This window comes from Chanodichthys erythropterus, chromosome 23, assembly GCF_024489055.1.
Source record: "Chanodichthys erythropterus isolate Z2021 chromosome 23, ASM2448905v1, whole genome shotgun sequence".
Classification (NCBI taxonomy): Eukaryota; Metazoa; Chordata; class Actinopteri; order Cypriniformes; family Xenocyprididae; genus Chanodichthys; species Chanodichthys erythropterus.
This window is the reverse complement of record NC_090243.1, coordinates 28,990,995-29,006,117: the sequence shown is the minus strand read 5'-3', so window position 1 is coordinate 29,006,117 and position 15,123 is coordinate 28,990,995. Positions and strand designations below refer to the sequence as shown.

The window sequence follows — 15,123 nt, the reverse complement described above, 5'->3', positions numbered from 1 at the left end:
CATTAGAGTGCAATACGATATTAAATGTTAATATAGGATTCAGCTAAAAATACATTTTATAGGCCTATTAGTAATATATATATATTCACTGTTGTTGTACATAAGAGAGAAAGAGAGAACAAAAATCCATTTTAGTCCACGAATAGGACAATGGAAAAAGAAATTGCACTATATGGTGTATAAGGGACACAGGTCTTCATTCGGTCTCTGTCAGGAGCCCATTTCACTGGCTATTACTAAGAGAATAGCCACCATTTGTCCCACCTTGACATCTGATAGGGGGTATTATTACTGAGCCAGAGTGGCCACTGCCCTTTGGAGAAGGGTGCATGGTTAAGAAGATGAAAAGTCAAGCTATAGAAAAGAACGTGGATTGACTATGAGGGAAGGAGGTGGCTGACTGGGGTCAGAGGGCAGATGTGCACAGTCTTCCATTAAAAATTCTATGCATCCCCCCCTACCACCCAGTAACCCTGGTGTCTCCCACCCTTGGGCTGACACTGATTCTGCAGTGGTAGAAGGTGACATGTGAGCCTCTCCTCTAATGAGGACTAAATTCATTCCTACTATGTGCAGAGAGAAATAGGGTCAGCTTAAAGGTAATACCTTTTGCTATGCTAATTACAGTACTAATTATTTGGAGATACTCTAAAAGATCCCACAGGCTAGAATGTCTGACACTGCACTAGTCCGACAACAAAAAAGGAAAAGATAGTTATTATAGATGTGTATCTAAGTGCATTATTAAATAAAACAACCCACAAATCCAATTTAGCATTGCCAGGACAAGCTGATGATGAAGATATGACCTACTGACTTTCTGAGAAGGGTTAAAAGCAGACCCAAATGATGACTGTTAATGTACAGTATGAGACAACGAACTTGCATAAAGAAAACAAGACCACTGCTTAACTATCTGGTCCATATACATACTGCAGTCTAATAAGTGCTCTCTTGTTGATAATGAACAGAATGCTTAGGGAGGTCAACTAGAGGTAAACCAGTGGGTGGCGTCCATGAGAGAAAGAGAGAGGTAGACAGAAAGAGAAAGATTGAGAGAGAATGTGCATGGATGAGAGCATGAGGTCCCTCTGGGCTATGTCATGGGTCACTTGAAGTTTCCCCATAATGTCTCATGTCCAGCTTATTCTTTCTTTCAGAGGAAAACTGTGGTTATAACTGCACTGAGAGTAATTCAATTAACTTGCTTTCCTTGCGTGCCTTGCCCCATCTCCTTCCCTTCACCCCCTCGCCTTCCTCCTCATCCAGGCTAGTACAATGACGGCGGAAAATGGGGGTAGGGAAGGGATAGAAATTGATGCATTTGACCAAGTCTGCATCATATCTCATGGGAACAGTGGCATGGTCATCAGTGACACACGGAATTGGGACACTCACACCCTTCAGATGCTGATTTTTTATTACATAAGCGGAAGATGGAGAACAAAAGAGAAATCTTTGCTTTGTCAATTCTCTGACATTTGTTTCAACATCTTGGCATTTGACTAGCTTCCTTATTCTTTGTGTGTCCTTATTCATTATCATGTACATTCTCACTTTATCTCTTTCCTTTCCCAACAGGTTATCTTTTCACTTCAAAAAAGAAATCAGGTTCTTGGAATTACGCACTTTAGAGGGCACACACTGAGACAACCAGGTGGTGTGTTGTTTTCTTTCTATCGCAATTCCGGTGAATTCTGTTGTGGCCCGGGCAATGTGCTTGTGTCAAAGTGTGTGCACACATATGTGTGGTGTCTTGTTGTGCAGCAGTTTGATCAAAGCACTGATGCCAAAGATGATGCCAAAGTTTGGAGGGCAAAATGACCTCTCCATTCACAAACCCACACTGCCGCTGCCAACTTGGAGATGTCATGAAAGATAATTAGCTCATGCTATGACCAGCAGACCTGTTGGAAACTGGAGGAAAGGATAGGAGAGGAGGAGCTGACAGACTTAAGCTGGCATTGAGTCTGAAACATTACAAGACCACAAACATCCCACCAAGGGGTTGATTTACTCACAGGTCAGTTTGCAGCTTTTGAGACGTGCTATTTAATGGCAAATTATAGTGTGAGAAAAATGCCACATTCACACACAATCAAACCTCCCAAAACGAACACCAATCCTCTGAAAGACAAGTCCAAGAGAAAAGCAAACAAAGGGGTGGGCGAGCGGAGTGTGAACTGCTTCAACTCAATCAGAGAGCCTTTGCCCCATTCATCACTGTCTCTTTCCAGCCATCAAACTTACTACCAACACTGTCGCAGAGAAAACAAAGAAGGACAGCCCTCGGCTACACTCAATCTAGAGCGAACGAATGAGAATGAGATGAAAGTTAAGTTCTCAAAAACAGATCTCACAGCCTAAATTTACAAGAAAAAAAAAAGAAAAAAAAAACTTTCAAAAATACAACCTGAAAAATTCAATTTGCCATCTTAGCATGGGGCCCAAGTGGAGCTGAACCTTATCAAACCCAAATCCCCATCCAACTGGTCCCTTAAGCTCAGAGCAGTGTGGGCTGAACCATAGCTGGGCAGGAGCCCCATCAATCAAAAATAAAGGGCCATTTGCGGCTCTGGCGGCAAACTAAACAAGGCCAGCATGTGCAGACATGGTGCATTAGCTCTCCAACAGGACCACATCAATTAAAGCTTAGGCACTTCTGATGTTCTCCGGGGGAGTTTAAAAAACCAGGTTGGCTTGAATCAGATCTTTAACCAATCTTGCTGAGAACCTTAACTCTTGGTTCCTAAGCAGTGGTAAATTCCCCCATTCATCTCTCTCTCTCTCTCTCTCTCTCTCTCTCTCTCCCTCTCTGTGTTCTCGTAAGTTCTCGGATTCCATTTAGGCCTCTACATGGAAACACTGTTGCTAATGAGCTTCATCTAAACAAACTCAGAGATTTATGTTCCACTGCATTTTTACATGCATAATTAAATTACAGCAGTTTAGACAATGAGAACTTTTACTTTTTGTAGATGACCCCGTTTTCCTGTGCTGATTTTATATTGCTATTGCTAGACGCCAGGGACATTTCAGACTTTATGGTACATTTTATTAGACAAAATATATATGCCTATGTAAGCAAGATAAGTCCTATTTTTGGTCTTCCTAAAAGATAAAGACTTTACATTTAAATTTTTAGGTGTAGATTAGATGGCTTCAAAGCTAATCAACATGTACTAAATGCCAAGGGATGTTTAACAACAGTTTTCCTATGACAACAATGTTGGTAACACTTTACAATAAGGTTCATTAGTTAACATTAGTTATCTACAACGAACTAATGAACTGCACTTCTACAGCATTTATTAGTATTTGTTAATGTTAATATCAACATTTGTGAACTAACATGAACAAGCAATGAACAACTGCATTTTTATTAACTTACATTAACGCAGATTTGTAAATACAGTAACAAATGTAATGCTCATGGTTAGTTCATGTTAGTTAATACATTAACTAATGAACCTTAAGTGTTACTACAATTTTTTTATACCTGCTTTTTTTATCATTTCACTAAGCCATATCTTTAAATCTTAATCCAGTGGTGAGATAAACAAATTGTCCTTTAATCACGCAACTAAAGGTATTCTTAAGAACATCTGAGCTGGAACATAAAGGAAATGAGCAACAGGATTTTCTCAGCTGTGACGGCTCACAGCGGAGAACAGAAACTTCCATATTGGGAAACCTGTTCTGTGTGGAAAGCTGGAGAGGCCTTTGCCAAATTCTCTTTAGAAGCTTCATCATTCTTTTGTCAGAGGTGGAATTTTGAGATTTCTAATGTCTTCTGTGCTCTACTGGGACAAGGGAGGAGGTTTGCTACTACTTTGTTAAATCCTAATTGATTTTTCTCACTCCTCACTCCCTTCTCTCTCATTTATCCAACTATAACTTGTATATCCTGTCGGGTTTGTATTTGAATCTTTCCCTTTTTTCATCCTATCTACCTTCTGCCTCCTCCTCTTCATCTACTCACTTTCTAACACTCTCTTCCTTTTCTTCCCCACTTCCCTACTTCATCACTCTCTCCTCCCCTCATAGATAAGCTCACGCTGAGTGGCGAAGTGCCTAGGCTTTCTGAGAGAGAGACAGAGAGCGAGAGAACGAGGAGGACATGAATCAAGCCAGTGACAGAACAGCAGGGAGGACAGCAGATGTCACAGAGAGAGAGAGCTTTTCAATCAGCCTGTCCTTCCAACACACAGGCCAAGGTGAAGCGCTTTAGTGGCGGAAACCCCTTGCCCTGACACACAAATACCGAAAGATACACACAATTTAATCTTTCTCATTAGCCAGACCGCTTTACAACCTCAAGATGCCCAGTGTCATGTGAGGGGGTTACAGGGCCAAAGAGTAAATGAGGTGATGAAATGAATACCATAGAGTGAGAAAGGCATGACTGTGGACAATAAAGAACACAACAAACTAGTGTTGTCAAAAGTACTGACTTTGCTACCAAGTCAGTAGTGAAATTTAAAAAATGTGATGCTTTGAGCACTGTTGAGCAGATTTGCAAACACCTCTGATCGGCCACTGTGTTCACGCGCTCAACATATATGTCTGAAAGCGCTTTGAAAGCGTTTGAAAGACCGGTCCACTGAGAGAGGCCTGCTTTCAAACTCTCCCGTGTATATCCGTGTAAGCACTCGGTGAAGAGCGCCAAAGTCTATTTACAACATGTTTTGAAGTGTTGATCATTGTAGCCAATCACAGACAAATCTGATGAGCGTGTGAACACAATGGCCAATCAGAGGTGTTTACAAATCTGCTCAACAGCGCTCAAAGCGTCACATTTTTAAAATTTCATTTCACTTCGATACCAAGTTGGTACTTTTGACAACACTACAACAAACAACAGTTGTTTTAGAGCTATGAAATGAATCTGGCAAACACAGCTCAGATAACATGCTACTGGACGAATTTGTTAGAAAAGTTTGAGTTCACATTGTATCTCTGAGCACACTATGAAACATTGTTAAGACCTAATAATGATTGTTTTTAAACACGTTTTACAGAAATACTCCCCCTGGCTTTCACTGGTCGAACAGACAGATAGCCACACCCCAGACTCATGCCATTGCTTGAACTGTTACTGTGTTAGGCTGGTCAGGATTCTCAAACAAACAACAATGGTTTGAAAGCACCACAGAGTTTAAAGTTTTCAGGGGACTCAACCTCCTGTTCTGAACAGCCACTGTGGGCACTTTTGTGTATGTTTTTTTCCTATGTTTATGCCTCATTTTCCATCTGGACTGGCTTTAGTAACACCACCTCGCTCCTGCTCCATATGACAGCTGCTGCCTCCTTTCCCTGTACCCAGAATTCAGTGCAGAGCCAGAACAAATGTGATTTAGAGGCAGTCTAGGGACAAGAAACAACCTCCCAACACAGCAAAAGGCTCAGCGCAGTAGCAAAAATCCTTGCTTTGCGGTCTGCTTTCTGTCTGCTCTGCGACACAAAGCACATCAACCGTAAAGAGAAAAAATGGCATCTTTGTGAAATGAAACAGGAGTGGTACACCTGTTTTAGGAGCTCGGATGGAGTCAGGCACGGATCTCTGCCTTTCATCAGCAGCTCACGAATGGCCCGGTACTGCTTTTGATCCTACGATTGCTTCCTTGACCCTCCCTGAGAATAGATCGCTGTGCTCATGTTTGTTAACAGGGGCCATAAGTATTTAAAACAATCTCTGTCAGGCCAAGCCTCCTCCACTGCCCAGAGGTCAAAGCATTCCCTGCCTTTAAAAACCCTCATCATTGAGGATGAAAGGAGGTCCGTTGCATTCCATACTTCTTTGGTTTTCTCTTCCGTGACAACCGCTGATGAATGTTCATGCCATACGTCTCCCTTACTGTGTTTATTCGTTGTGGAGGAGTGGAGAGGGCCAGTGTTAGGTGTCTGGAGGAAGCAGGGAGAGTTACGGCCATTCCCAGCCTGGCTATGGTGCCTCTCAGTGGGGGAGAGGAGACCCACGGGGCCCCTACTGCACTGGAGCACACAAACAATGGATCGAGACCCTGCCTGAGTGGAAGAGCTGTGCTGATATTTAAACACCAGGGAGATCTACTGTTTTACCCTTTCTCTTCTCAGCCACAACACTAATTCACATCAACAGCAGGGCATCTGAGCAACTGAATGAGTGTGTTTCTATATGAATTAAACCTAAAACTTCTTTATGAAACAAACCATAACTAAATCAAAGGCATCTACTGTTAGTGTCTCCATGACTAATCAGCTTTATCCAAGTCTCCGAGCAACACAGATACAGGATGTGTGGTTTGTTTGGCAAGCCAAAAGTGTATTTGCTTTCTCTGCAGGACATGTGGCACTTTGCGGGCTGACCCAGCAGGGCGGCGCTGAAGGTTGGTCACTGTAAAGCTGCGCTTTCAGGCTTAAGTTTACTGCGGAGACATAGGGCCTTTTAGCGACCTCCTTTGGGACCATTCTTGAGCAAGCATTCTCTGAATGCCATCTTGACTATTCGCAAGTGCACACACATGCCCAAATCCAAACCGACCGGCCATTGTTGCACATTCTCTGACTAAGTACAAAGAATACTGCTTTAAGCAGCAAAGCTTTCGAGAGCAAAGCTACACTCTGTCCTTTACCACGTTTCAACAATTCTGCCATCCAACACATCCCCTCACGGCTTCAAGACAGGAATCTAACAATCGGGAGGAAATGTTTCCAGTTTTTGTTAGGTCAGCGGATTGGGGCGCATCAATGATTCATAATGCTGTCAGAGGAATGCGTTATCTGCAGAGGGCGGCCTCTGACACAACACAGTACACACACAGAGACACACTATGACCTCACTGAAGTCCATCTGCTTTAAGAACACTAAATACACCCGTGTGACACATTCAACAATGCTGTCAGCCTTTTTTCTTCAAAAATGTTCTTGCAGTAAAACCAGTTTATTTTATCATAAAATAAAATGTTAAATATATAAGTTTAAATAATAAAGACTTCAAATATGTACAAATATAATTAAAAAATGTTCATATGAATATATCCATTGGCTCCAATCACAAACAAAACATGCCTGACATCATTCTCATGCAACACCCAGTGTCGACTCTGATCCGGCAGCTGTTTTTTGTTCACAAGTGGACATGAAGCATTTCTTGTTTGCTTTGTTGATAACGGACATGTTATGCTGAGCATGTGCGTTCCATTTGTTGCTAATTAGATTGCGAGCGGCGCACTGAAGCGTGTGTTGTAGTTTCCCTCGCTCGGCAGTCCATCTGATAAAGAAGCCATTTCGGCCATCAACAGTTTCCATTATGCAAGAGGCCCTTAATGTGTGTCCAGCTGAATCTGAGAGTCAAGAAAACACCGCCTAATCTATAGAAACCAGATCCACCAAACAGATGTCTATCTGGTCATAGAATTGAATTAGAGATAGAGATAGAGGTAGTGGTGGTGGTGGGGGGTGTCAGTCTCTGTCGCTCATAACTTTCAGCCAGTCACAACGAAAATTACTAAACAACTTCGAATTTGTTTGAATCGCTGTTCTCTACAGCAATTTAAAATGATAGATTGAAGTGGAAAGATTATAGAGCGGTACTGAACCCCAATGAACGGCATATGTTGCCTTGGAGGGGAAATACAACCGCAGCACGCTTTAGGATTGGGAAAAAAGCCCTGGAGCAGAGTTCCCGCAGAAAACGCAGCACGGAGGGCATGAGTGTGTCTTCAAGTTAGCACTTAAATGGTTCTGCTATTTTATGAACCGCGACCACATGCAAAGGCATAATGCAAAACCAAGCATGGACATTTGGCATATGGTACAAAGAGCATTTTTGAGTAACCGATGAAGCAAAGCCATAATCATGTCTTGAACATTGGGGGGCACCATATTTTGTGTTAAGAACGGTAAAAGTTCCAGGTCTATTGTAATTATTAAGTAATCAATTTAAACTATTTGCATATATATATATATATATATATATATATATATATATATATATATATATATATATATATATATATATATATATATATTGCCACATACTCCTTCACTGCTAAAACGAAAGTGTCAAATTAAAATTTGTGAATTGGCCATTTCTAATTATTGGGGTGGACTTGTCCCCCTCAATGTTTATGGTGGTTACAGCACTGGGATGAAGCCAATCAGATTTAAAAAAAAAAAAAAAAAAAAAAAAAAAGACTTCTGAACAATTTAATGTAAACACGAAATGACTTTCGCAATCCACTGCTATTTGAATTTGATGGTAGGGGCTAAAAAAGAGTGGTATTGATGATGTCAGCTGAAAAGTACATTTGTTTTAGAGGCGGAGAAAGTTATACTTTGATAGATTTTGAAGTCTTTTGGAATAAAGCACTTGTGTATCATGGGCAAAAAGAAAACAATTAAGCTACTATCCAGTTTGTGTGCAAATTACATCAAATCAGAAAGGACTCCATAATCCTAAATTTTGATTATAAAGTCTATTTCGAATGACTTCATAATCCTAAATAGTTCCATAAAAAAAAATCCCAGCACACTTTAAAGAGCTCACGTTAAACTCATTTATATCCACCGACTGCCTCGGGAGCTAAACTTGCAATTCTTTAACTTGGCTTGTTCGAACACAGGCTGCATAATTTCATTAGGAGGGCTCATTATGTCCTCACCATGTGTGTATCCACACTCCATTCACTCTAAGTATCCCCTGGTTGGAGATTTGTGTGTGTGTGTGTGACTGGAGGGGGGTCTGGTCGTTTCTGGGCAGCGAAACCTGAACTCTCAGAAGAGACGGACCCCCTATGAGCAGACAGTGCGGGGTCATCTGGGGCTGTAAATCTCTGTAGGTTTACAGAGCCATAAAAAGGTAAAGATCCTGATAAACGGTGCCATTAATACAAGGCATTCAGTGAAAACAAAGGACTCCAGGCGGAAGACTATCTGGGTGGAGGGGATACAGTAACAGAGTCGGTCACACTCTGACAGTACAATGACGTCCCTCAGACCCGCCAGCGCAAACAAAGGAAACAGACGGAATGAGAAGGAGAAAGAGTGAGAGAAGACGGTGGAAACAAGCTACACCAACCAAACCACATGTGAACTATTGAATCATGATGTAAAAAAAAAAAAAAAAGAAGGAAAAAAAAGCTTTCAATACCTTATTGTTTTGCCTTTTGGCATGACAAAGGATAGTGTGTAAAAAGAAACTCCAACACACAAGTATACACAATATGTGTTATTTTTAACACATTTACACAAAAAAAAAAAAAAAAAAAAAAAAGGTTTTGGAAAATTTTAGTGAAATCAGCACTAAAAGAAGCCAAGCACACGTGTGGCCCTCTGCTCTACACCAGATGAACGTCTTGCACATACTCAAACAGCACCAGCAGGTGGCGCACCTCCACACCAAATACTGAACACTTACTTGCACTCTCTGTCTTCCAGGTCAAAGTGAGGGTTGAAGTTGATCAAAATCCTCTGGTTCGGTCCTGGAGCTGTAATCACCCATATGCATTTCTGAGATGGGTAGTAAGACACCGGATAACCGGGTGAAGTGAGGTAATTTGCGCTACTGATTTTGATATTGTCCCCACATTTGTCTGAAAGAACAGAAAAAAAAAAATCATTCATACTGAAAATACATTGCTGGTCACCAACATACATTCAATATCGCATGTTGTGTTTCGGATGCTGCGAACCAAACTTTTTAACTAGCTAAACCAGGTTTATCAGAGAGATCATACTGATCGACTAGCTTCACCTTTTCTGTTGGTTTACCAACCAATAATCCATACGTAAAATAAAGAATATCTACAGTAATATGAAAATAAAAATGAGTTTTAACAGTGCCTTTTGTTTAAGTAACGCTTTCCATGCTACGAACACATTCTTTATTCAGTGTGACATTGCTTTATTTTAGAATATCTAATACAATAACACCACTGTAGTTTGACATAAGAATGACTATGCCGTTTCACTCCAAATATTCAGAGAAAATCTCCTCTAGTCATTTCTGACCTATTTCTACGCACTAAATAAAGGCTTGATATTTTCGCCTACATTTAATGTCATTATGTGGGAGGGGAAGCATGACCTTTGTCTCTTCCATAATTTATTTATTTGCTCTTTCAACAACTCTACAGCTGATCAACACTGAATTTCATCATATCCATCAACAACAAACAAACTCATGGAGCACCACATGGTTTAACAGAGATGTTTACATATAAATACTAACTTTTTATTGAACAAAACAGGGTTTTAATGTAAATTTTTTTACACAGAATAAAAGTAAGATAACTCGAGGTATTTGATCATCTTTCCTGAGCATGCATCATGTTTTAAATAAGGTCCAGTAAAGTTTAATGCATAATAATGTAAATTCAAATAAGTAAATGTATCTTTATCATGCCTTTTGATACTGTTGAAATACAACAAGAGTGAATAAACACCATGTAATCTCTCTTAAAAGTCTAAAATGTGTACTATTTAATCAATATTTTAATTTACGGAAGTATACGCGTAACTTTTTAACCCATGTTCTCTATAAGTGACTCAAGAATACATGCAAGTGACCCCAGGAAATTTCGCTTGAATCCTTCAAGACTTTATTCAGGACAGATTTAGCAATACACGCGCATAAGTGAAAAATACAGGACTTCTTACAATAATGGCCTAGTCAATAATACCATAATAACCTAAGCTTACAAATAATATTAGCCTATAGCTATATTTACCTAAACGTATTCACGACTACGACTAATGGGACCGAATTATTATTATTTATAATTGTATAGTTCGCAATCAGGGCAGTCAGTTAGGCGTCAGGTTTTCAGGAATAATTTTAACAGAGTTATAAAGTTGTTTCCCTAATTTGGCCGAGATTAGGATAACTTATTAATAAGTTATTAGACGAACAGAAAACTTAGGTAGCACTTTTTTTTTCTTTTTTAAAATGTTTATTAGTTATTAGCAAACATAATAAAATGGTAATGAGTCAATCTACATCCAAATCTTAAACTGGTATATGAAAATTAGTTTCGTGACCTTTTGAAATATTTGAACGGACATTAACTTATTTTACGAAATATAATGTCATAAGCCTATTTAAATTATAATGAAAAATTAATAATATAAATGTAAAATAAATTTTGTAAACATGAATATTATTAATAGAAGTTATTATGAAATATCATGTGAACGCATTTGACCACAGTCAGACAGTCGAAAAACAAAAATAAGAACTGAATATGAGAGCGGATAAAACGCATGGTTTTGACTGGCCATCCAGTGTCAGAAACAGGCGGCAGGTGAGAGCAGGTGACCAGACTGAAGTCGCAACCCCTCATTACAGCTTTCCTCGTCTAGTCCCCCACAAAAGTCATTAAAACACCCCGGTAACTCAGCTGACACTCACCATTTTTGAAAGCACTGACGATGAGAAAGATTCCCGTAAAGAGGATCAACACTAATCCACAATGCATCCTCGATTCCTAGAGTTCTGTGTGTGAAAATGATACAAATTTGAAAAATGAAGAAAAAAGAAAATCCTCAAATGGTCGTTTAGTGATAATTCCTCTCATTCGCAAGGAAGGAAACCAAAAGAACGCGCAAAAATGGCTGTGAGCTGTAGAAACGCGGGGTTTTTTGCGTCTTCAGGTCGCTTGCATCCTGCCATTCAGCTCTGGTTTCCTTTGCGCTCTCCCAAACGCGCTCCTCTCTCCTTTGCCATTTCCTTCAGCCTGTTAAAGAATGACAGAAAAAACGTTGCAGTTCCGCGAAACAGCCGTAATCCTGTGCGTAAAGCGGGTGAGATAGATCGCGTGTAGCTATACTTTGGCTAAAAGTGGCTTGGATACGCGAATCAGCCTCCGCGTAGTAACCCGGCGTTCTGCTTAGTCTCAAAATCTGAGTGAGGAACACAAACATCTGGCGATTGGCTTTGCCATAACAGCGTCTTAAACAAGGGATACACCCCCTAAATTACGCTTCTCTTCTTCCTAGAGTTTGTTGCTCTGCCGTGTGCCAGACGCGCAGGGGATTCTCATTGGTTTGATTACACATATGCAAAGCCCGACCTATATGGAGCCCAACCTCTCCTATAAAAGAGCCAAGAGACCCCTTGCTCTCTGTGAGACACTGTCCAGCTCTCGCGCGCTGTGGAAGCGCGGCACGGGTGCTTTCCTTTATGTCAAGCGACGATGGAACTTGCTGACCAAAATAAAGAACTAGCTTCAATAATATTAGTTCTCGCTGTATGCTGGATTCTGCACTGATTTATACGGAAACCGTTTAAAACGTAAAATCTGCCATTTATTTCATTATAGCTATTTGCATTGCATATATCGTAGGCTATCTATATTATTTTAGTGCATTTTTTCCATACTTCACGTGAGATTTATTATTTTTGCTATTATTATTAATCCAGAACTTCGTTCAATATTGCACAATCCTGATCATTAGAAGGATGGAAATATTACAAATATGGAAATGTGTCCATGTGCATTTTCTTTAAAGGTTTGTCACACTGAAATCTGTTGCAACCTTGTCTCATTACACTGCATGGTGACTTAAATCGCGTGTTTCATCCATAAATACAAAGAGGAGCATTAAACGAGTGTGATTTGCGCGCGTTACGCAGCAGTATGGATGAATAAGTTGGTCGTGCAAGAGCGCATCGATTTCGCTTTCGTGCGCGACGGTGTCCGTATTATAAACAGAATATTTTTGTCACTTCAACCGAATCCTTTCTGCTTAGACAAACAATCAGCACTTGCCTACAAGCTGTCAAACCCGTTAACATCCAGTACAGTATACGATCCGGCGATCGCCCTTATCCTCTGCAGCTAAACAGTCTCCTCAAATCCGTAAACATCAGACTCGGAGCTGATCGCGTCTCCCTCTCCAAATAAGAGTCAGTCTCCGCTTGTATCCTTCATTTGGCTCTGCATTTGGTTTTGCGCAACAGCCGCCGCCGCACTCAACGCGAGGAATCACAGGGTCCTGTCGTACTGAGTCAGGCTGAAATCTTCCAGTGACCGTGGGCTCGCTCATGCAGCCATTCAAAGAGGTCGAAACCAAGGGACGGGTCCGGAGAGAAGGCAGAAAGCGCGCTTCATTCTTAAGGATTCTGAGAGAAGTTCTGCACTCCGCTGCGCGCCACGGGCTCAGCGAGAACGCGAGCCCATCCAGAATGCCTCACGCCCTGTTCCATGATGCTGCCCCGGCAAGCTGCCTACACCATCCACTACACTGAAACAAAGCATTTGTTGAATGAACGCAACAGTCAGATTGTTGAAATAATTCTAAAATCATTTTCACAATAGAGTTTGTATATCACAACCTATTCTCAATAAAGCTTAAAGTTGATATTAAAATGTATTTTGTGCATGGATGGTGGATTCAGCACAAGCGGGCCATCAGTTAAAGTGGGAAAAATAGGTTTTATGACCGATTGCCCTTATCAGTAGACAATCAGATATAACAGTCATTAATAATTGTCACACGACTCTTTGTTATTCTCATTCTGAACGAGCACATGATGGAAGATCCGCCCTGCAAATGACTTTATGGTGGTTTTTCATTGATCATTGGATAGTCAATACAAACGGTTTGTATTGTTGAATACGTGAATTTAGGTATAATTTTTAGAGTTTGTTTTAACCAATATCTCACTTTTGCTTAGAGTGGAACACCTTTAAAAGTTCATGATTATAAACATGTCATACAACAATTACAGCCTGGAAATTTCCATGCTGAATGAGTTTCATGTTTTCTATCTCGACTCGAATTGATCTAGATGATGATCAAATGGACTTTGAAGCAGCTTTTTAGACCTTGGATCTGTAACGTTACGTCATTTTTGTAAATCTTTATTTGTGTACAGACAGTCTAGCTACAGTACAACTTCCACTGCTACCTCAGGATTGTGGTAGACATTAAGGCTATTATTTTATCACATAACCCACATATAACTGTTTAAAGTGATGGGAAGGAAAGCATTTTCTTTTCCCTTTGGTAAACTACAAACTTTCTGTGACTAACAAGTCAATTTAAACTTCTCTTTTCTGAGTAGTATATTAAATGCCATACTATAAACAAATCATCCAATGCTAAATCATTGAATCGGGTTTTATATTTGTCAGGTAAGCCTATAAGCTCAATGAGAGTTTTTAAACGCTGGGAAAAAACACCTGCATTATGTGGAGCTTGTTCTTCGCACTTCGTTGTTTTCATTTGAGATGTCTGCGCCTTCCTGACGGCCCCCAACCGCTACATATAACACATAGGCGGGCTTCCGAATCTAATACCTCGCTGAGGGAAACCGCACTGCTGGACAGAGGCTCAAGCCGCTCGACTGTGTGCTTTGTGTCCGCGCTCCGGGCTTCTAACAGACCGCCAGAGGACCAACACAAGCTGCAATACTGAGGGGAAGGGCTTAGCTTATGAATATTAACTAGGCCATGCTGACGTTGCTTGGTAACCGCTCTGGAGCGTCCAGTCACGTAAGCTAATTAATATTCATAAGTCGAGACCTTCAACACTGCATGGCTATGGTCTGGAAGCAATACTAGCGTAGGTGTACTATTCTTTTGGTAGCCTGTATTATAATTACGACACAAAAAGAAGATATTATTGCATAATATAAGTCGAAATTTTGATTAATTGTGAGATGAAAGGTAAAAATGGTGACATGCAAAGTCATAGGCCTAATTTTAACATAGGCCTAAATCAAATCACAATTATGTGATAAAAAAGGCATAATTAGTATATTAAAAATCGACAAAGCATGTTGTTGAAATGGGTGTACTATACGCTGTATTTTGCTTCAGAGCTTTGCGAATTGAATCAGTGACTCGGAGCGCCAAAGTCACGTGATTTCAGCAGTTTAGCGGTTTGACAGGAGATCCGAGTCACTGAATTGATTCGTAAAGCTCCGAAGCAGTGTTTTGAAATCGGCCCATCACTATATTGTTGAAAAGTCGTTATTATTATTATTTTTTGTTTGTTTTGTTTTGTTTTTTGGTGCACTGAACTCGCATTAACTATTTAAAATATGTTGTTAGTACCTTTATGGATCTTGAGAGGAAATGTCATTGCTTTGAACGCAGGCCTCACTGAGCCATCGGATTTAATCAAAAATATCT

The 15,123-nt window shown here is 40.3% G+C and overlaps 1 protein-coding gene across 7 annotated transcripts in view; it reads right to left on the bottom strand.

Annotated features, from left to right (window-relative positions):
* nrp1a (neuropilin 1a) overlaps positions 1-14,303 on the bottom strand; it is a 73,620-nt gene extending 59,317 nt beyond the window's left edge. For 3 of the 7 annotated variants that reach the window (XR_010893725.1, XR_010893724.1, XM_067377119.1), the window contains exons 1-2: positions 11,394-12,016; positions 9,402-9,576 (exon numbers count right to left, since the gene is read on the bottom strand). Coding sequence is in view for 5 of the 7 variants with exons in the window: in XM_067377119.1 (XP_067233220.1) it covers positions 9,402-9,576; positions 11,394-11,460 (242 nt within the window). In the remaining 2 variants the exon portion in view is untranslated. Of the gene's footprint in view, positions 1-9,401; positions 9,577-11,393; positions 12,017-14,286 lie in introns of those variants that run through there. The other 4 variants (XM_067377122.1, XM_067377123.1, XM_067377124.1 and 1 more) reach the window with 2 other exon arrangements.
* Positions 14,304-15,123: the final 820 nt, after the last annotated feature.